The 22,504-nt window shown below is 45.9% G+C and overlaps 1 protein-coding gene across 2 annotated transcripts in view; it reads right to left on the bottom strand.

The window, feature by feature from the left end:
- The window catches only part of IFFO2 (intermediate filament family orphan 2), a 40,578-nt gene extending 18,334 nt beyond the window's left edge, over positions 1-22,244 (bottom strand). Inside the window, exon 1 of one of the 2 annotated variants that reach the window (XM_061479407.1) lies at positions 21,408-22,244. In XM_061479407.1, the coding sequence (XP_061335391.1) occupies positions 21,408-22,030 (623 nt within the window). In that variant the 5' untranslated portion in view covers positions 22,031-22,244. The remainder of the gene's footprint in view (positions 1-21,407) is intronic. The other variant, XM_061479406.1, reaches the window with a different exon arrangement.
- Positions 22,245-22,504: the final 260 nt, after the last annotated feature.

Here is a 22,504-nt window from a genome sequence, read left to right on the forward strand (position 1 = left end):
CAGCCAGCTGCTCCTGCTGCTCTCAAATACACTGATTTCTTGGCTCAGATGCATCGATTGCATCCCAAAAATCTATTTTCTGACCCACGGTGCCATCTAAATTTACCAGACGTCAGTTTCTTGTTTTACTTTATTTCTTTAACACCAGTAATACAGATTCCAAACCTAACCAAGCTTTTTTCCTTCTTTCCCATCTTCCAAGAAAGTTTTAGCTCCAACCCACCCCCAAATAAAGGGATTCTAGGAGCTATGGATCTATTCCCCTTTTACCAGATGTGACACATTACATTCCAGCAGCATTCAGTCATTGCAGCTTCGGGCCCCAAACTACTTCTGCAGTCGTGTCTTACATAGCTTAGAGGAGAACAAAGGCTGCTGGCTTTCTTTAACGGGAATAGCTACATTACAGGGATATTAGACAAACAAAACACATGAATAGTCAGCTGGGATTAGCACAGCTTAAAGCAGTGTTCTCGTAAAGCTGAGTCACACCACAAACTTGTGTGTTTCCTTTGAAATCGGAAGAGTAGCTACCAGTTCACCCATACTAACATCAGCTCCTGCACCCAAGAAAGCCCATGGAGACAGCCCAGGAACCGGATAATGTCACTTAAAAGCTTCTCTAAGTTTTCAGGTCTAACAGCCCTGAAATTAAACTGAGCTTGTTGACACAACAAGCTTCGAGCCACTTTCCCACTCCCTGAATACCTGCATCGATGAACACAAGTATCTTTCTCCTTTCCCTGTGCCAAGGCAAGCTCAGGAATAGTGACCAGCGAAGAGAAGCGCCCACAGCAGCAATTCACAAAACCTCTTTGGAAAAGAAAGTTAGTTTTAGGGAAGTTTTCTTTCCAAATATTGCTCAGTAGTTTCCTTTCAGCCCCAGGATTTTTAGGTGTGAGTATGGTATTGCTTAGACAACAAAACACGCTTACAAAATACACCGGGCATAAACACACTGGTTTAAGTAGGTTTTTGCTCAAGGCAGAAAGGCACAAGTAGAGCAGTTAATGATGCCTGATGGTATCAACTACATTATTTCTTCTATAAAAAGCATCCTCCCCCAAGGAAGCAACTATTCCTCAAGTAGCACTGAATGACAACATCATTTTCCCATAAGAAAAACCTCTTTAGGGAGGAAGACAAGATCCTTCTTCCTGGGAGTTTTGTACAGCCATGCTGAGAAAAAAAACCCCAAACAGAACAACAGAAAACAGTTACAGTGGTCCAGGCTTCTTCCATGCCCGTCTCTCAGGTACCAACTCCAAAGCTGCAGCATCTTCCCACCAGTTTATGGGGACAAGAGCAGCAGCAGAAAGGAAAACCTAATAGTTTATGAGTGCTTCAGTCCGCAAAAGGAAACTAAAGCGTTAGTTTGAACAATGCCCATCAAATTACTGACAGTAATTCCTGAAAACAAACCCACTGAACAGACCAACCATCAGCACTACTTCAGGGAACAGCGTAACTGTTTCTTCTTGCATGCTAAAACACCACTGTTCCACTTTTGGCACAAGATGCACCCAGCCTTGCTCATCTGTTGGACACGAAGCATCTAAGATGCCTTCTCTGATGTACCACACCTGCAAGAAGACGGAATAAAACACCCATGCTATGGCAGGGCCAAGTAATGACACGTCCAGAGCTGCCCACTCCCGCTCCTTTGCGGCAACACTGCTCATTCTTTGTGCATGTTGGGATCGTTCTGACGCCCATACATTGTTTACAGGAACCCCGAATGGCAAAGCTGGCCGGCGCTGGCACGAGATTTAACACTTAGCGTGCACCAGCCTAAGCGATTTAATCACTTTGCATTACTCACGGTTGTTACACGCCACCTCTCACCGTGGGTCTGTAGTAACATGCCCACTAATCCCCTTCTCCACCACCTAGATAATAACTATCAACATTACAGTTTATAACTCTGGTTATTATACACTGATTTCATTGGCATTGACTTAACGGCCCAGATGTCCAAACTTGGATTCCCATACAAAAGGATCCAGAGCCTAATCCTGGGATCTGCCAAAACAAAATCTGAGCAGGGTGTGATAGTTGGGGATAAGAAAGCATCATGTTCAAGACTTTCTGGACAGGTGTCATATAGAATTACAGAACACCATGTTGGAAGGGATATCAAGGATCACCTGGGCCAACCTTTCTAAGCAAAGGTATAGAGAAACCTTCACAATACTGAAGTTCTGCTGCAGCATCAGTCTCTATTGAACCGTTTGCAAGGATATTTCCTAACTGAAAGAAAAAACCTGCATCTACAATCTCCCTAAACCATTTCCAAGACTGGAATGGCAGTTTAGGAATATAAATACAAATAGCTGTCTGCATGTTTTCATTAGCTTAAAAGAACCAGACCATGCAAGATGGATTTCATTTAACAACTCCATGAAACCTTTATTTTGTTAAGCAAACAAAATCATAGAATCCATTCTCTCTGCTTTTAAAATCCTTGCTTAAGAGATCATTTTCATGTCCAGGCTTAGTTTAGCACTATATTAAATCTAAGATTGCATTAATTTGCTTATTCACAAATGCCACCTCTTGTTTCAGTGGGCATTTTTAAGACGCTCTAAATAGAGGGATTCTCCCAGACGATCCCAAGCACAGACCATTTTGATCCCACATGCCCTGACTTCTTACTGAAGCAAATTAAATGTTAGTTGATGGGCTCCATGTAAAACCTATTAATTTAATGGGAACGTCTGATTCCATTAAAGCCTGGCTGTAACACAGCAGCAGCAGCACTTGAATGAAGTCATGTTTCTTGCCTGTTGCAAGCAACATCCTCTCCACAGATTCTCCTTGCTACAAGTCAGCCACCGCAGCATCACATTTCCCAAACATCAGAGCAACGGAGAAGTTTGTACCCTTGAACCTCTAGCAGTGCTCTAGAGGATACAGGAAAAGTCACTGCACAGCAGAACTTGTACCCTTTGCACTGTTAATACTTGGGTGTTTCATTATAAAGGAACATTATAAAGGAGAGTTTAATATTAAAGTCCTATTCCAGACTTGTGCTCTGCTTAAAACGGCATGCAGACCTTTGAACAGCAGCAACTGCTTGTGAAGGGAATTACTAAAAGGACTCACTACACAGCAAACCATTGTATAATTATGCCTCCCGATTACACACACCTAAAAAGATGCTCCAGCCTGTTACTGCAACCACAACAAAAATCATCTGCAAGTTCATCTGTGTTTTGTTCCTGACCACACAAGGTGTTTCAACAAAAGCCATGCATAATGTCACAAGAGTTCAACAACACCAAGTAAAAGCAACAGCCAGGCCTGCATTCCTTTAGAGAGAAAATTATGGTGCTTTTAATACAGCAGGAGATTCTACATATAATTGTGCAATATTCACAGCAGCATTAAACACATTCTCAGCTCCATAGCTAGGAGTCATACACCCCTGCAGCACTTATTCTTGGAAACAACACTGCACTAAAAAGCCAGTTTTAAATCTAAAGTGTATTTTGATACTTGGATAAGCTCTGGACCTCCACTTGCACCCAGCCCCAAACACAGAAGTCCATTAACAAAGACACAAGATACTTATTCAGGGAGGTGTAACACAGCACATGAGGCAGCTGTTGGGGGTTTTCACAGTATTTTATACATCTTCCTGTTAGAGAAAGCACTTAAAAGCTCTCCTGTCCTTGAAGAAGGGCACCACCTATTACAAACTTCAGTTCCTTTCAATCTCACAGCTAGGCAAGTGAAGGAAAACCAGAAATAAATCCTTGGAAGTCTTCCACTTCCCAGTGCATCCAAGGCTATTAATGCTGCTAAATCTATTTCTACATCAAACAGTAGCAAATTCACTTGAAATAGGGCTGCCTTAAAAGAAATAATGGGTTGTGTTTTTCCCCCACCATAAGTGTATTGAGAAACAGGGTAAAATAGCTGAAGCCATCAAGCTCAGTGCAGCCCAGCGTTCACTTTCAGCAAGGCCAAGTTCAGAGCTGGCGGGCTGTCTAACTGCTCTCGGCTGAAGAACTTGGATTCAGCTTGCCCTCAGAACATGAAGGTGCCAGAGCTCTGAACTCAGTAAGTGCTATGCAAAGAAGTCTTTTCCCTTGTGTTTATGACCTAACCAACATCCTGGTTTCTAAGCCCTTCTGAAGGCTCGGGTCCAGAACTTCTGAGAGTAGGCAAGTTATAAGTTACTTTGATTGGAAAGAAAAGCTTTGCACAGCATCCTTTTTCCCCACGTGCTCTATACCCCTTTCATATTCTCCTGAAGAGAAAGATGAGGCCCATGACAACATACCCAAACCTGCAGATCACTGACCTGCCTATTCTGCTGCCCCAAATGATTTTGAACATCATTTAACAGGTTAAATCCATGAGAAGTGTTGAAAGCATAACTCAATGCCAGGAGGGCAGCTTCCTGAAATGAGCCTGATCAGGTTAGGTAATTCTTTTTGGTGCTTCATGCAAGCCCATGGCATCTGTACTCTGCTACTCCTGCTCCTCTCGAGCACATGGAAATCATAACTGCTTTGGAGGAACAGAGCTTTTACGCTTTAAGGAGGAAAAGCATAGGTGACATCTGTCTATTCAACCTGTATTTCTAACGTATCCATACTCCACAAGCAGAGTATAATTCAAACCCCATTTTATCACTAGTGTCCTTCACACCTCAAACCATGGAGCTGATCACAGGAACATAACTACAAGCAAAGGAACCATTTCTGGCTAGTCAGACACGGTTTTGGCTGGTAAGATACCATTAGATTGCAAGCTCTTGGGGCAAGACTTATGATGTAATTCATGACAAAGTAACTGCTACAGAAAGTGAACTAAACCCTGCTTTCCATAGCCTCCTCAGCTTGACAGCGTCTCACCACAGCTTCACAAACCTCTGCCCAACCTGTCCCAGCAACCGCAGATGCAAGCAATGGTAGCTCAGGCTGGATGTACTCCTCAGCAGAGGTGGGCACTCACAGGCTGCAGCCAAGTCTGCAGGCAGAATTCAAGCTAGTTGTATTCCCCTCAGCACCAGCAACTGAAATTCATTTGTCACTGCTGTCAGACTCTTCATGACAGCGTTTACAAGCCCTGAACAAATACACAGCTCTTAAGCATGAACAAATAATTCTGCAGTGTGGGTCTACTGCAGTTTTTGACAGCTGAAATGCAATTCTTGGGTGGGTGCAGCAGACCCCGGGGAATAGAAGAAGGATTTGGGCAGTAACATGAGAAAGCACAATGAGAAGGCTGCCTGCCTTCCATTTCCCAGCCAGCTTAGCAGTGCCTGAAGTTAGCCCAGAACTGTTTCTAACAAAAGAGCCTTGTGGAAGAAAGGCACCTCAGGCAAACACAAGGCCTACAAGTGGGATTGCTTTGGCAGGGGTTAAGGACTGACTCTGCAATAAAGGAAAAGCAGCCAAGACTACAAGGTAAGGACAAAACAGTCTACAATTAGGAAAAGACCAATAGCTCCAGACTAGGCAAAGACTTCAGAAGTGGAGACAGAGAAAGATGTGCAACAGAAGAGGAATAGCTCAAAAGCCTACCTCTAAGGAAGTTCCCCGCTGCAAAGAGGAAATGTCATGATGAACTTCAAGCTTCCAGTTACTTAGCTTTATTGAGACAGCCTTCAGCTATCATAGACACAAGAGCTGCAAACAAATTGAATTAGCAAAGATATCAACTTCTAGCAAGCTGCCCTTTGGCATTAAGACAGGCAGCCACTATTCCCTAAGCCAACAGGATACCCAATTTGAGCAGTTAGTCTGAGTTCAGCCCACTGCTGGGGAGCAGGACCAACCAGTGCCACGTCTCTTGTGCCTCCAGGGTACCTGCAGTGACATTTTGTTCTGAAAGGAAATGTCAGACACACAGTTTGCTTGACAAGTCAGCTCTGATTCCAGGAATATGATACAGCCCACGCATGGCATAGTAAATATGGTTGGGTTTAACTACAGAACATCTGATAAGATTTATACCCAAACACCCATTTGACATATATCAACACAGAATGACACTTTTGGCAAGACGACAATCAGAGAACTGCATTTTGTACTTCTTTTTAGCTCAACTGTGCAGAATTGAATCGTCTTTATCACTATTTTCTTGTAGCCTTGGTAGCTACTACTTCAACCTTCCTGGACCAATGCTCAGATTCTCAGTTCTCTTCCTCTGGTATCAATTAAATCTGAAGCATTTCCCCCATTTTGTAGGTATATCCGCTTATTTTTTCCCCTTTCTTTCTATATATTTCTAGTAACAATAAAAAGGAAACTGACGGAGATGGACACATCCTGATCACACTATACTGGGTAACAGCACCACATTTCCAAGGCTGTTTCCCATGCTGCCATTCTTATTTACTTCTCACGGCACCAGCAGCCCACCAACCAGCACTACCACAAAACAAAGAGAACTCGAGCAACTAAAACAATTGGGAAGAAATACTCCATTCCTACAGAGATCAGACTATGAGTTGCAAAAGCCACTGTCCTACAACCTTAATTTTAGCTCACAGCTGAGTCCGTGCTCACGTCAGTCGTGTCTGCTCAAACTGTCCTCTAGCAAACAGCAGCACTATAGTCACTTGTGCATGTTATTATGGCAAACAAACCCTTATCTCCCTTGCCACTGAAGTGTACAGAAGAGCTCTGCGTTCTCTAGGCCTGCAGAAGGCAACTGCAAGCACAGCTTATGAACCAGCCAAGGCAAAGAACATTACATTCCTGTAAAACCATTGTCACTGCTGCAGATAAAGTAATTACTCTGACTCATTCTGAAGCAGGTAATCTGAAAAGCACAGGATTACATTACTGCATAGTGCTGCTGGCTACAAGTTAATTATCAAATCCTGAATTCCCATGTAAGGAAATCTCTAGCAAACATAAGCACCCACAAACCTCACGCATTAGAGACAGCTGATCACATATATACATTTATTTTACAGCTCTGCCTATTGACAAGCTGCTGGTTTATGCTCTTTTTTATGTCAGGCATTCAGGTGTTTTGTCCTAGCACTTTGCCACAGCCATGTGGGTATAAAACTGCTGTGAAATGCATTCAAGCTCACTAGTCCTAATGACCATTCTCTCTGAAGAAAACACTACTGAAATACAGTGAGGATGCTATAAAGGGAGAGAACAGAACAAAGACTGAGCCTGAAGAGAAGTGCTGACTTAAGTCAACTATTCGTATTCTTATTATTAGTTTTCCTACTTCCTACAAAAGTCAAAACCCTGCCTATTATTTTCTACTCCTCCTAAGGAACTCCTTTATCTACCCACCTCTGGCACGGCAGGGGGGTTACATTTCTTATGTGGGTCTGACAGACACGGACAAGCATCTCTGAGCAAACACGAAGCAGAAGTTTGATGTCTTTCAGTAGTTTCTTCGCTAACCCTGCAACAGCAGGGCAGGAAGCAGTAGCCCATCCAGTGCTTTTAAGCCATATTGCAACGATTGCATAGACTATTCATCATCTCGGATTCTTTTGGTGAATGCACAGAAATAGGCTGGGACATGTGCTAACGTGAGAAACTTGTACAGTCGGTGTCTCCTGCACCGAAAAGGTCAAAACAAGCTTTCAGAGACCCTGCGCACACAAAGGGGAGGCTGCACGAGGAGAGCTGTGGAACACAGCACGCTATTATCCCGGTGTCCCACTAAAGCCATGTGATTCCTTTGGACAGCTCACCGCCAACAGCCACATCATTACAGCACTAAATAGAGGCTCCAGCAGAACAGAACAGCACGAGAAAAATGTCTTCTGCAAACTGCAACTGGGGTTGTTTATAAGGGAGTTACCAACAAAACTTCACTGCTCGGTTTCAGCAACCAAACTGCACAATGAGAAGGGATTATTATAACTGAGTCATGTAATAATCACAGAAAAATCCATCCATTGCTCAGGGAAACTTAAACCTCGCCTTATGCTCTTCATTTAATCAAATGTATTTCAAGAGCAGAAGATAAGCACCAGCATGTCTGTTCTAGAATCTGAAGCTTTACTAACTTAAAAGAAATCATAGAATTATTTAGCTTGAAAAATACCTTTAAGATTATGGAGTTCACCATTAACAGAACAGTTTTAATACTTGGCTAAGATGCAAGACTACTAACATGAGTACTTTAGAAGAAAACCTCCAAGCCATTGTAAACTGCACATTAGGTTAAGCAAATATTTGTAATACGTAACTTTTCTGCAGCCTACCACCAAGCATGACTTCCAATCCATCTATGCTGAAGACTTAATCCTAGAATGACGGGGGTTGGAAGGGAGCTTAAAGCTCATCCAGCTTCAATGCCCTGCCACGGGCAGGGACCCCTTCCACTAGAGCAGCTTGCTCCAAGCCCCTGTGTCCAACCTGGCCTTGAACACTGCCAGGGATGGGGCAGCCACAGCTTCTCTGGGCACCCTGTGCCAGCGCCTCAGCACCCTCCCAGGGAAGAGCTTCTGCCTCAGAGCTCAGCTCAGTCTCCCCTCGGGCAGGTTAAAGCCATTCCCCTTGGCCTGTCCCTACATCCCTTGTCCCAAGCCCCTCTACAGCTTTCCTGCAGCCCCTTCAGGCACTGGAGCTGCTCTAAGGTCTCCCCTTCAGGAGCCTTCTCTTCTCCAGGCTGCCCCAGCCCAGCTCTCTCAGCCTGGCTCCAGAGCAGAGCTGCTCCAGCCCTCGCAGCATCTCCATGGCCTCCTCTGGCCTCGCTCCAGCAGCTCCACGTCCCTCTTGTGCTGCTGCCCCAGAGCTGGATCAGGGCTGCAGGGGGGTCTCCCCAGAACACAGCAGAGGGGCAGGATCCCCTCCCTGAGCTGCTGCTCACGCTCTGGGGGTGCAGCCCAGCACAGGGGGGGTTCTGGGCTCAAGCGCTCACTGAAGCCAGGTCATGGGGAGTTTCTCACTGACCAACACCCCAAGTCCTTCTCCTCAGGATTGTTCTCAGTGATCTGATCCTGATACACCGTGGTCTCTCAAGCAAGGGATTCCCATCCTGTTTCTCTACTCCCTTGCACCCTCACTACAGACTTTTACTTCTTCACCTCCACTTCAGCACATTAATTTTAGAAGAGTAATAGAAAACTTAATTTTAGAAGAGTAGTGGAAAATACCCATGAATAAATCTAAGAGGGCATGAGAAGCATTACCAGCACACACAACCGTATCAGTCTCTGACATGACTTGTTTCTGAAGCCAAGCACCCCAAGAGCTTCCACATAAAACCCAGTACACAAGACTTGAGCTGATTTCAAGGTTCTCCCTCTACGTCTTCAGTTGCACTACAGGAATGCCTATTCTTCCACAGATAACTGTATTCCCCCTTCCTTCCCCTTGCCTTACCCCTAATTCTAGGATAAAAACAGGGAAGAAATGAGAACACAGGAGACTTCCAGGGCTGATAAAAATATTAGTACGGATGAAGACTTTGGGGTGTTAGGGAAAAAAAGGAAGAAGAAAGCGCACAATAAACCAGATCTGCAATTTGCTTCTAGTCAATGACACAGTACCAAAGGAGTGTAATTCTATATAGTTCTGGCTTGGCAGCACCTTTAAGAAGGTGGCACAGAGGCATGCTCTAATATACACCAGCACCACGTTAAAAATACATTTGTATTTCGATGGTGCTCAGGACATTTCACTTGTAATCTCTCACCTCCTACTGCAGAGGAGGACTCAACAAAACACAGACACCTTGCCAGCAGTCTGGCAGCTGAGCAGACAAGTAGTTACAGCAGAGATTTAAAGCCATAATAAGCTCTAACACTAAGCTGTCGGAAAGTACAGGCAAACTTCTGTGGTATGATTTGCCTATTTTCTATAAACACCTAATGAAAGCTTTCATGAATGTCCTTTGGAGGCTGCCAAGTTCAACTAGCACATTATCTCAGCTGATGCACATGACTATATGGAAGATTCTTGCATCACAGCTCTAAGAAGTAATTTAGCAGGCTTTTAACTACAGGAACACTTTCCCATGTAGGGTGTAGGTTATTTCTGTACAGAACTGCCTTATGACTTCATGGCAGTGTGTTACGAAGAGGAAAACCTGGATGTTTTGAGCACTGTTGTTGCGCTCTGGTTCTCCTGCTCTCCGAACGGAGCAGGAATTCTTCGGCACTGGAACACAGACACTCATGTTGAATCTGTGGCCTTCAGGTTGAGTTCCACTAAACAGACTCCGAGTTCTCTCATGAAGAGGGGTTTGCACAGAGAGCCGGTATGAAGCTGAGCATTACTCTGGAGAGCAAATCAAGGATGTCTGCCTGAATTCCACAGTTGGGAATAAAAAAATCCCAGTTAAACTGATAGACTTTCTAAAGGATTGCTTTCAGGAATGCATCAGACTAGACAGCATGTGCTGCATTTGGCCTAGCTGGTGATCCTAGAAGAAAAGGAAATATGTCACTAGCACAGTGCAAAATGATCAGCACCATTTTTAACACCTACTGAGCTCTACTAAGACATAATCCAAACCTTGTTTTCAACAGATATTCCAATCTTTTCTCATTTCAGTATTCAGGCCAATCATCCATTTTGGGGGAAAACCTGATCCACTTCTATAGAGAAATACTGAACCACGTAATTAAATGTACAATTAGCTAAGCTCAGCTGCTAGAAAGTAACCTGCATCAAGTTCAAAACATCGGTATTTTAAGATCCTCTCTCATAAAAGGTCTTCATCTGACCTAATGTTTTCATGAGGAAATGCTTTCTGTATGTAGCCATCCTCTTCGCTAGCCATGTGGCAACCACCCTGCTGTTACCACTTCAAACTCGTTCTGAAAGGCTCCAATAAACTCTGGTGATAATAGATCAGGATTACTCTTCTGTGGACAGGAACCAGAGAGGCTGTGGATGTATTACCACACCATTCCCATTCACTTCTGCATTTCTTCGGCCTGAAATGCCAAGAATAATTGCAAGTTGTGGTTGAAGTCCTCACCGCTCTCCTTCCCTTGCCTTTAGGTGTATCTCCATCTGCTCTCCTTCTTCCTCCACATCCTTTAAGAGCCAGCATCAAAGCTGAGAGCTAGAAGTCATCTTAATCTCTGCCCCAATACTTTTATTGAACCTAGTAAAGATCAATGAAACTGTCTACTGAAATGAGATAATGCCTATCTGCTTCCAGGAGTCAGGAAGGCAGCTGGGATACGTACCTACTGTGTAGCAGTCTCCCAGTAGAGCTCCTATGTATCCATTATCTTATCTACATTTTAAGAGTTTTATTACCTTTGTAAAGGCAAATATATAAAGTGTAGCTTTTATGTGCAGTATCAAGAGTCTAAGAACACAAGTATTGACAAAGGGTAACAGATAAACTATTCTTCAAGGGTTTCTATGACACTTGAGGAAATACCCGGCGCTCCTCATATGCTCCTTCCAGAACTATAAGAATGCTCACTCTGCTTAAGCTGCTTTAATCACTTTTAGTACAGTGGACAGAACAATATCGTTTAGTATTTCTAGTTAATTCTGGTGCCTAGCCTTGACAGCACTGCCATTAAACCACAGTACTGTGCCATTGAGATGGCAGTGAATTAATAAAGAGGACAGCCCAGGAGGATGTAAACCTCAAGATTAGGCATTTATAAATATTTGCACAAAGGCAGCTCAGTCTTAAATCCACACAAACATAATGGTTGTTTTGCTGTCTTGGTTGCATCAAATCCCGAGAACATCCTTGTTCAGTACCTGAATCCACAGGCAAACAATGAAAAAACCCCAGCAACTGAGGAACTGACCCATACTGGATATTATGCACAGGCTTACTGAAGCCCCTGGGAGGGAGGAAGCTCAGTTTGGCCACTGCTGCAAAGAAAGTTGAAGTTGCTCAGTTTTCCACAAACAAACCCAGTTTTAAGGCAAACACTGCACATGTTTATAGGGGAAAGGTGGCACAAACCACTGGCAATGGCAACCCTGTGCTATGTATGGAAGTGAAGTGATAGGCAGCAGAACAGTTCCAAACTTGGGTTTAATGCAAAAGGCCAGTGAAAAGGAACAGGGTGACTGAGGCAGTGACCTCACTGCCTGCCTTTTTTTTGACTGCCCTGCAATTACAGGAGAACTAGGCTGAGCCATGGACCCAAAGCCCACCCAAGCCACACCTCACCACAGGGAATAAACCCTTGCCCCTGGGTCTAGAGCGGTATCCCATTGTGAATTTTATAGGAGAAAGATCAAACCCAGTAATTATGCTTCACTGATCACTGCAGAAAGAACAAAGCTGTGCAATATGTGAAAACAGGATGACACCTCTTTCCAGGCTGCAACAAAATGACACAGGGTCAGAGTCTGGACACCTACTGCAGGATACCCACAGCAATAGGACCTACCTTGACATGGCAAGTGCGATGCTCCTATGACCACCTATACAAAACAATAACTAGAGAAGACAGTAAATTCCTTCCAGCCATTGAAACTCAACAGGGAAAAGTCTGACTGCATTGCATATAAATGGATAGAAGTAGCTAATGCCCAAAAGGAGAAGAGAAGCTATGAAAGAAAACAGGTTTATTCACAGATTCATCACAAGCTACCACCAGAAGCTTGCTGTCCTTCAGGGACAGTTACCACAACATGAGCTTCCTTACATCCCATAGCCATTCTTGAAAGGCTAAAACTCTGTACAGCAGCTCTGTGAGCTGGACTTCATTCCCAGGGTCACTTTGTCCCATTTAACAAGCAAAGCTGGTCTCCCACTGACAAGTGGCAGTTCCACACTCTGGTTAAGAATACAGATCAGTGGAAAAACATTTTCCAGGGCATTAAGGAGCTCTTAAGTGCTTTGCACTCCCTTTTTCTCCCTTCCTTTAAACAACAGAAAAACAAACCACACACACATAAAGACCCAGAGAGGCTTCAAAACTGCATGGATGACAGAGCCAGTGAGAGGTGAGGCGCTGCTGGTATAGGCATTTGGGGGAATAGAAGAGAACCCAGAGTGCCCAATGCTCCAGCAGATGGTCAGTGCCTCACTGAAAAGTTTAGAAAGGGAAATAAAGATTTGATCTGGGGGTTTTGGTATCTGCAAGAGGGGGATTTCCTTGTGACAATTCTAATTACGACAGCTTTTTGAAATATGACACATTTTTGTTAAAATATTCCCACTCTGATTCAGTGTTAATGCACTCGTGCCATTCTACAGGATTAGGTAAAATTACACCAATACCCAGTGCTCTTTTTAACTCCATTTGACTTGTCAAGGTTTTACTTCTAATACTGAACAGACATGGGCCTGCTAAGTTTAAATTGTGTTCTCTGTGCAGAGAAAGCTTCATTTAAATAAAATATAAGAAATGCCATAGTGCTTTCTTTCCCCTCAGAGACATGCAGCCAATTTGTACTTGTAAAAATCACCAACAGAAATACGTTTTCCATTGAAACCCCTGATTTGGAATAAATACTGAGCCAGGATCCCTTTGATCTCCAATTCCAGCATGAGTCACTTGGACTAAACACATCTACTGTATTTAAGAGCAAAGGGGGATCCAATCCTCTTAGACAGCATCACTTCCTTCATCATCTCTGTTCTCTGTGTTCATGTGCCATGGCAAATGAGTAACTTTTCTCACCCACATGAGAGGACCAGGTTAATTCCTCCTCCTTTTAGTCCAGGGTCTGTGAGCTGCCGTGCCTTTCAACCAGCGTTGCTCTCTGCTTACAGATACAAACCCCTATACACTTCAAAGCAAACAAAACTGGGTTTGCAATGCAGTGGTACCTGCGTACCGATAACCACACAACAGAGAACTTGATCTGAGGTTTACCTGCTCACAAAGGCTTTGCAATTTCTATGCAGACGCCTAAAACCATGTCAAATCAAAACATTTGGCTTGTGCTTGGCCCCAAGAGATTTGTGAAGTTACACATGGAATTCAGGGTCAGGCTGCAACGCCAAGGTTTGCTTTTGGTTGTATTTCAGTGCAAATTCAGACTAAATCCGCCAAAATTAGCATCAGATTGAAGATGGGATCCCCATTACTAAACAGCAGCAATCCAAGCCCGCCATCTGATCACACATGGCTAAAATCCTTTTCTAAAGCAATGCATGGTGGTTTCCAGACAGAAAAAGCCAAAACAAAGACCACTGGACGTTCCTCCAGTGAGAACAAGCTGCAAAAGGCAGCAGTGGCCTTACTTTTGAAGCCATGACACAGAAAGCAGACGTGAGTAGGTTCAGTCTCAAAGCCTACTTGGAAGGGAACTCAAATTAACAAATCTGGGGTAAGTGGGATACAAAAGGTCCAGCAGAATGCTTCCAAAGTGAGTCCAGTAACCAGCAAGTCACACGTAGATGAGTTAAAGTGTGGAAATGCTTGAACAAAAGCCTGAAGAGATGCATCATCACTGATTCACTTTCGCACAGTAGCAATGCAACCAGTCCATGTTCTGTGTCATTAACAAGCAGGATGCATCATTAATGGACACAGAGCACCATTCTCTCCCAGCTCCCTGATGCTCTTGCTATTGAAGTAGATCCAGAGGCAGAGTTGATGTCATCTTTGTACATGGATCAACATCAGTCACTAACTACAGTCACTCAACCCCAAAGCAAGAGATTTTAACAGTATATTTGAAATGCAGTGATCTATCAGTGTGCTCAAGCTATTGCCATGCTACAGTGATCTTATTTTTACCCCCTGTTCTAAACACATCATAAAGCAGAGGCAGGTTCCTTCAGATGCAAAGTGGGATGTAAATGCATAAGAACTCGAGTAAAAGGTGACAAGGATGATACCAGTGGAGAACACTCACACAAAACGAAACTGGAGACTAACACACGTGGAAAACACCCTGTAGAAGCCAGGTGTATGGTGGGGGAGCACAGAAGAGAGTTTGAAACCTGGTTTAAAAGCACAGCCACGCACTATACAGTTTCCCTGTGTCTTGCTTACTAAGCACAATCAGTCTTGTCCCATTTATTACTTAGCAGTTCTGGGAACAAGATGATTTTTAGCTTGGAGAGGTCACAAGGCTACAGTTAGACTGAACAGCACAGACATACATAGTATTAAGTTTTTAAACTTCCCTTTTAAAAGGCCAACCTGGAAGAAATCTCTTCTTTTGTTATACAAAAAGACTGGTCTTAAACATTAAGATGGAGACTTAAACTGTACTAAACCATGAAGAACAACATCCTGTGCCTATTTCTAGCAAAATAAACCTTGTCACAGAGACGCAGACTCAGGAAGCCAACATAAGACCTGGAGAGCATCACCACAAACCTTAAACCACAAAAAAGCAGCTTTGAGCTGTACATGGGTTCAATGCTTTCTTTAGCTACAAGCCCAGCACTCAAACTCCGTTACTGCAACAGAAGCCTATGATTACAGCTGCCAAAGAGCTAGAAATAACTTGTTTCTGTGTTTGTTTTCACCTCAGCCTCAAACAGCAAGGGTCTGTAGAGATTGGTTGGGTTTGAGATCAGAGGCACCTGGGGGCTTTCACTCCCAGAGCTACTCAGTGCTTAAAGTGTGCTCTGGAAGTCTGTTTTTTTGCCTTCAGAAAGGCTAAAGCTTCCCACCCTGAGTCACAGGAGGAATGAAAAGGTAAATTCCAAACAGACACGGAAAGTCCTGTGGTCCTCTTGCCACAGAGGAAGCCGTCCTTTGAAGAACACAACACAGATCATGGCCCGGGTTTCACTGAAGCTCTCGCCACAAGACCCTGGTATCTTTTCTCCACCACAACCAAACTGCTTTGTCTGTGCAGTTAGTATTTTACTTGTAACTCAGAGTGAATAGCCAAAGATAAAGTTCCGAACAAAGAGCTAACTTGCACAGCTAAGACAGCTATTTCAAATCAGTCCTAACACACCTCAGCCCTCCCCAGCTGCTCCCATTACAAAGTCAGTTTAAGGCACACACAGAGATTTATCTACTTCAATCCAAATACAGCCCCAATCCCACTGTGGAGCACTGTTAGAAAGCAGGATCGAAGGGAAACGTCCTCCTCCCCTTCCAAACCTTCTCCTACATTAAGACAACCCAGAAGTCACAGTTTCTAGCTCTGCCAAGGAAATAAATACATCTGGGATCTGTTAGTGCTTCCAGGTATTCATACCATAAATGCCTGTCTCTGCAGCAGCAGTTTAGAAGCAAAGATGGCATTATCTAAAGAAAAATGCCTGACACCCAAACAAACCTGATTCTTAGAATGCTTCATCTGCAGAGCTCCAAGCAGTGCAGCTTTCCAGCCAGCAATTACAAGGGATGTATAGTTTTGTTATGCAGCCAAGCTTTTCCACATTAGACAACTTTATCTGCTCTTCACAAAGAAAACTCCCATCCTCTCAGTGCAAGTAAAAAAAGTCATTCCCAGACTGAGTCTCAGGTTTCACCAGAGCGAGCATTTACCATCAAAACTTCCCATCCTGCAAAGGGTATATCCAAAGCATCTCTAATACCAGGTTGTGCGGCTGCTTCGGAAGCAGGGAGGATGCTAAATTTCAGTGAAAAGCCACACTGAAGCAAAACTAACCCTTGAAAAGACAGAAAGAAGAGCAGAAATGCCAGAATTAAATATATATATCTATGGCTTTTCACAGAGCCTGCTTTATTACCAGCTCTGTAACCAATTGAAGCCTGGGCAGGAGTCGAACACGCTGCTTACATTCTTCTAGAGGGATAAAGAAATGATTTGGTTTTGATTGGGTCTATGTGTAACATTTGCATCTTGTTACCACTGACATTTCAGCTTTAAAGGTTTGCAGACATTCCTCCAGGGCTTCTCTTAAGCACATTTTTATGAAGTTCCCTGCTTTAAAACAACCCCAGATCCAGTTAGTTTTGACGTGTGTTTGCCTTTGACAATGATAATCTTTGTCTTTCCCAGCTGCAGCAAATTTAAGCTAATCTCTTTTTCAAGTGGACTTTATTAATCTTCCCAACAAAATACCAACCTGAGGTAAAACAATTATTTCCAGTTCAACCCTTAGTACCAGTTAAGTCTGCGCTGGAAAAGGCGACTGACATCTGGCAAACTCAATATCTGCACCAATTAAGCGCAATTGTGAAACCATAATATACAAATCTATTCAAGTGTTCCCCCTAAGGCTCCCCCCAGACAGAGGAGCTGCCTCCTTGCAGCTAAAAGGGGAAAAAAAAAACCCAGAAGGGAGAACAGGGACTGACTGCAGAAGGTTTTTACCAAGTCAGCAGCCTCGCGCTGGCCACACGCAGCAGCGTTTTGACTGGCATAACACACAGCGATGAGCTTCCATCTTCCAGATCTCCCTGCGAGGCTGGAAGGGAAGGAATGGAATCGCCTCTCCTCAGGTCTGAGCCCTGTCCTTAGCACCACAGCCTGACACAGGCTGCGTTCTGTGCCGTGAACAAGCAGGACACAGTCCATGCGCACTGTGCGTCCTGCCTTAGCCAAAGGCAGGCTGTCGGCGCTTCACCTCGCTGAGCAGTGGAGCCTGACTAATTGGGGGCAGGAAAAAGCACGTTTGTTTTCCCCTTTTCCCATAAGCAGATTTCAACACCCAGGTGCACGCTTGGCCACAGGAACACAGGGCATCCCCTGTCATGCTGCAGAGGCCCATTCAGCCCTGCTGCCTGGAGAAGGACCCCAAAGCACGCACGTACCAAGGACAGGACTTACATAATGACAGATCATGCTGGTTTCACAGTCCCAGATGCTCTTCAGAAAGCTGCTTTTTCTTCTAAATACACTAAACAGACCCAAAGGCCCTCACAGGGCAGCAGCACTGCCACGTGCCTGCGATTAAACCTGCTTATTCCCCTCCTGTGAAGCTGGTTACCCAGGGATGGAGGGAGAGATAGATCCAAGATTCCAACACTGGTCATGTAAAACCCCACAATTGTTCCATCTCACCTCAAGGGAGGTGAAGCAGAACAGTATCTTAGGTTTTTTCTCTCCAGTTGTGTTTCAGCTAACAAAATCTGACCCTTCCCTCCATTCCCAGGTAACTGAGATCCCTGAGAAGGATTTTTCCTGAGCTAGTTTGACGGCAGAGGAAGTGGACAATTTTACCTTTGCTTATTAGAAGTGTAATACCAGCTCAAAAGTTAGGAAGGATGTGGGATCAGATCTGGACAAAAGCTCTTTTAAATCCTACCATAGTTTGGAAAAACCTAAAGGAAATTAATTTTTAGCTCAGTTTTTCCTTATAAATCTCCTCCAATTGCTTATTCCCACAGCGAAAATCATAATCCACATACGTAAAGTCCTGATCATCACTAAAACATATTGTAAGATTAAGACAACACGTTAAGTAGAAAAATTCTCCATATTATATATTATTTGTGTAAAATAACATTATCTGGGGGAGAAGGAAAGGCTTTTTGGTCTGAACTATCTGCTGAGCTCCTTAGAGGGAACACTTTCCCACTTGTACTTCAGATACAAACAAAAGCCTGGCTAAAATATGATTGAGTTGCTCTCTGATGATGCACTCTTATACATTCTAGACCTCGGAGCTCCAGTTTCTTGTGTTAGGATGTCCAAGACAAATAATTTGTGGGAATGGAACAAAAGAGCTGAACATGTGTTTCTAAAGTGAAGCCACTGGTAATTCCTGAAACAGCACAGGCCAAATTTCATTGGAAAGAGTCTCTTCTACCATCTTCTACTGTTCTTTTTAAGAGTAGCAGTAAAGCTACCTTTAAAAGCAAGGACACAAAAGGGATTATTTCACCTCTGAGTCCAACCACTGCATTTTTTCAATTCAGAAGAATGACAGCAATGAGTTTGTGTCTTCAGCAACCAGACACATCACCTACGAGCTATAGGGCTTTGAAAGGAGCTCTTCACTTGAGCGGTATTCACTGACTCGCAGTGTAATCATCTGCCTGGTGTTTTCCTGGTAGCCAAATGCTTCAAACAAGCAGCATTTACCAGCTGTGACCTCCTTAACTAAGGGGTCATCCTGGAAAGGAAGAAAAGCCTCCACTGTTTTAGGAAATACATGTTAACACATCACTGTCTGCTTAAGCATTCCTGCAGATGGAGTTGGGGGCCTCTTGGTCAGGTTACGAGGCCCGATGTCTTCCAGAAGCAAACTGGTTATTTTCTTGGTGTGAAAGAGCAGTTACAGTATCTAAACCACTTCTAGTACCTCTGGCAAACTGTTTCTGACACAAAGCTACCTGCCATTGCACAGGGCACCCCGGTGGTCCCACCAGGCAAAGGGGCTGCCCATCCATTCCATCTTGGGATGATCACCAGTCTGTGCTGGAAACTCGTGCACACGCCAAACTTTCTGCAGGCCCCAACACCACCATCACGAGATGGGCACAAGGTTTATTCTCCGCTTGGGACTCATTTCCCTAAACACAACTTGATCATCAAAGGCTTCACAGCAAGATAAGGCAACCCCAAAAGGCCTATTTATATACAAAACCATGCCATGACAGATAGTCCCTTCCCTGCAAAAACAAACCAGAAAACATCAGTACCAATCTTTACAGGTCTGCTGACAAACACTGCAACACCCCATTAGCTGGTGATAATGAAAGCAAATTGACTAATCTACTTCAACTGCAGGAATTCAATTTGAACCAGCACACGGTTACACCACAAGCATGCAGAAGTGTGCTCAAGGCCACAAATGGAAAAGCCAAGCTACCCCAAAGGAGCTTAATGTATGATGTCCATCTGATGGCTGAAGGTCAAGAGTGGAATCATCACTCCAATTCCATAGTAATGAACTGCAGATACAATGCTAGTGTTGATAAGCGTTAATCAAGTCTTTCTGTCAAGCATCAGGAGGAAAACCTGTTTCAAGAGCAGGAAGGGTGGTGAGGATGAGGCTTACCATTGCCTACAAAGAGGTCCCACTGAACTGATGTGGTTTTGGAATGACCTGGAGTGTGCACACAGTCACACCTGAGTACAGACTCTGGGGTGAAAAGCTGCTGTACACAAGCAGGAGAGACAGAACCAGCCACGTACCAATTGAAATGGCCCCTAAGTCTCCTCTTCCCTAAGAGGAAAAATAAATCACATAGCCATTAAAAAGCAGAAACATCCCCAACTTCTGGTGACGTAACCCCCACCCAACACCTATCATCTTCCTCAACCAAGCCACCACCAAGTACAACTTCCTCTGAAGCACCACTACTCCCATCTCCTTGGTACCAACCATAACAAACACAACCACGATGGCATCTACTATTCCAGACCAACAAAAAGAGAAGCCAACTTCTTTTTTCCATCCAGATTCAAGAGGTGCTCCAGCCATTAGGAACAGAGCAGTAAAGGCACACAAGCTTTAAGAGATGCACTGAGAATAGGCAATACCTTAGTTGAGAAACAGGCCAGAAATTACTACTGGGACAGATACGCCTGCCTAAAAATCTCTCTAAATCGTGTTAATTCACAAGAGGAGGTGTGTTATAAAGAGTTCTGTTCTAAAAACTGGTGACTGGAGGTATGCAAAGAGCACACTGCAGTCCTGCTACCCTGGACAGAAGAAATTCAGCTACGCTTCACAGGCCACAGAGCTGGGAAACGCTGCTGCCTCCCAAAGCAGAAAGCAAGGATGACATTTGTTCTGCATCAAAAACCACAAGACCGGGCAAAGAGGAAGCACATTTTAAGCCTAAAGATGCAAAATTCCAGCTGGGAGTGCCCACACCAGCCCCAAAGGACAAGCAGCTCCTCCACAATGCAGGAATCTCGCTGCAGAATCCCAACTACCTTTCCCCCCACCCTCCTTCCTCTGGCCTCCATCTCTGCCACACTACGCTGAGCAAATACAGCAACCCAAAGGGGACACTATCCATCACCAGGGGCGGGGGGGAAGAACACCATTTGAAAGCCCAGGGCTTCCCAACAGGCTCGGAGAAGCCTCCAGCCGAGCAGGGCTTTACAAAGGCTGGCGTTAGGGCTTTTGTGTTCACCAATTCCGAGGAACACCTCCGAGTGCAACCCTTCCCCTGCAGTATTTGCAACCCGAATATTGCAGCACTGAGCTAATTTTGGGGAGCTGGCACACGAAAGAGACTCCTGGAGTAATCAGATCAGAAAACGAAGGCAGGCTAAATTTAGGAGGAACTATGCAATGCAATATTAATAACAGATTTTTTCTCTTTTCCAAAACGGATTTTTTGTCCAATTTTCCTATTTTTTTGTTGTTAAACCGAGCTGACAACGCTCCTTTAGAGACCAAGCCTCTCCAGGGAAGGATCCTACAATTCTCCTGTCTCCAAGCTCAGGTACAGCCCCCCTTAAGGAAGAGCCTCCCCATAGCCCTCGGGGCATCCTCCCCAGGGATGGAGCCCTGCGGGAGAGGGGACATCAGCCGCACGTCCGCAGGGGTCTCCCTACGCCCCCCACACACTCCCTCCGCCCCCAGGAGGGGCTCTCCCGTTTCCCCGCACTGCAGGAGCGGGCGGCTCGCATCCCCCCCCCCGCTCCTTCCCCGCAGGCTCAGGGCCCCCCCCAGCCGCTCACTTTCTCTTGTACTCGTCCCGCTCCCGCTTGACTTTGGCCAGCACGTTGTAGAGGGCGCGGATCTCGGGGGTGATGGTGTCGATCTGCACCCCGACGCCGTCCGGATGGATCCAGGAGACCCCGGGCCCTTGCACCGTCTCCAAGCCGCCGCCTCCGGTGCGCCGCACCTGGGTGTAGCTCCAGATAGTACCGGGTAACCGGCTGTAGTGAGGCGGCGAAGCCAGGGGCCCTGCGCCCAGCCCGTGCCCGGGGCCCGGCGGCGGCAGCAGCGGGGATGCACCGGAGTCGGTCTGCACGGCCTGGTCGCGGGAGAAGGTCTTGTAGCGCAGGCGGCGGTCGCGCTCGCTCTGCTGGGCCGCCAGCTGCTTCTCCAGCAGCCGGTTGCGCCGCTCCAGCTCGTGGACCTTGGCCAGGAAGCAGCGGAACCGCACGTTGAGCCCCTTCAGCAGGTGGATGTTGGAGCCCAGGTCGTTACGAAGAGCCGCGGTTACCGGCGGGCCCCCCCCCGTCGCCGCAGCCGTGCTCCCGGGGCCGCCGGCAGCGCCGGGCCCCAGCGGGCAGGAGGCGGCGGCGGCGCCGGGGGCGAAGGCTCGGGCCATCTCCCCGAAGAGCAGCGAGTTCATGGCCCGGCGGCCGCCGCAGCCCCTGAGGTGAGGTGAGGCGAGGTGATGGCGGGGGGCCGCGGCCGGAAGCGGCGGGGTAGCGGCCGCTGAGGCGGAGGGGCCGCGGCGGGAGCAGGTTCTGAAGGGGGAAGCGGAGACCGGGACAAGAACCGGCACCGGCACCGCCTCCTCCTCGCACTCCTATGGGCGCCGGCGCCGCCGCTGCCCGGGCTCTGAGCGGCCGCCGGTACGGGGCGGGCCCGGCTCCGCCTCACCGCGGCCCCAGCGCCACAGGCTGCGGGCAGCGCTGCCGCCAGGCCCCGCCCCTTACCTCAGCATCGCCCCGCCCACCCCGACCAGACCCCGCCCACTATAACCCCGTAGCCACGCCTCCGCTATAAGCCACGCCCCGTGGGCGCGGGTATCCCCCACGTGCGCTCAGCGGGGTGGGGGGGGCGGTGGGTTTTGGGGGTAACCGGGTCCAACAGCGCTCCC

The sequence above is a fragment of the Pezoporus flaviventris genome, unplaced genomic scaffold (assembly GCF_033815535.1).
Source record: "Pezoporus flaviventris isolate CSIRO_AGI_PZ_B2104156 unplaced genomic scaffold, CSIRO_AGI_Pfla_v1 ptg000148l, whole genome shotgun sequence".
In the NCBI taxonomy this organism is placed as follows: domain Eukaryota; kingdom Metazoa; phylum Chordata; class Aves; order Psittaciformes; family Psittacidae; genus Pezoporus; species Pezoporus flaviventris.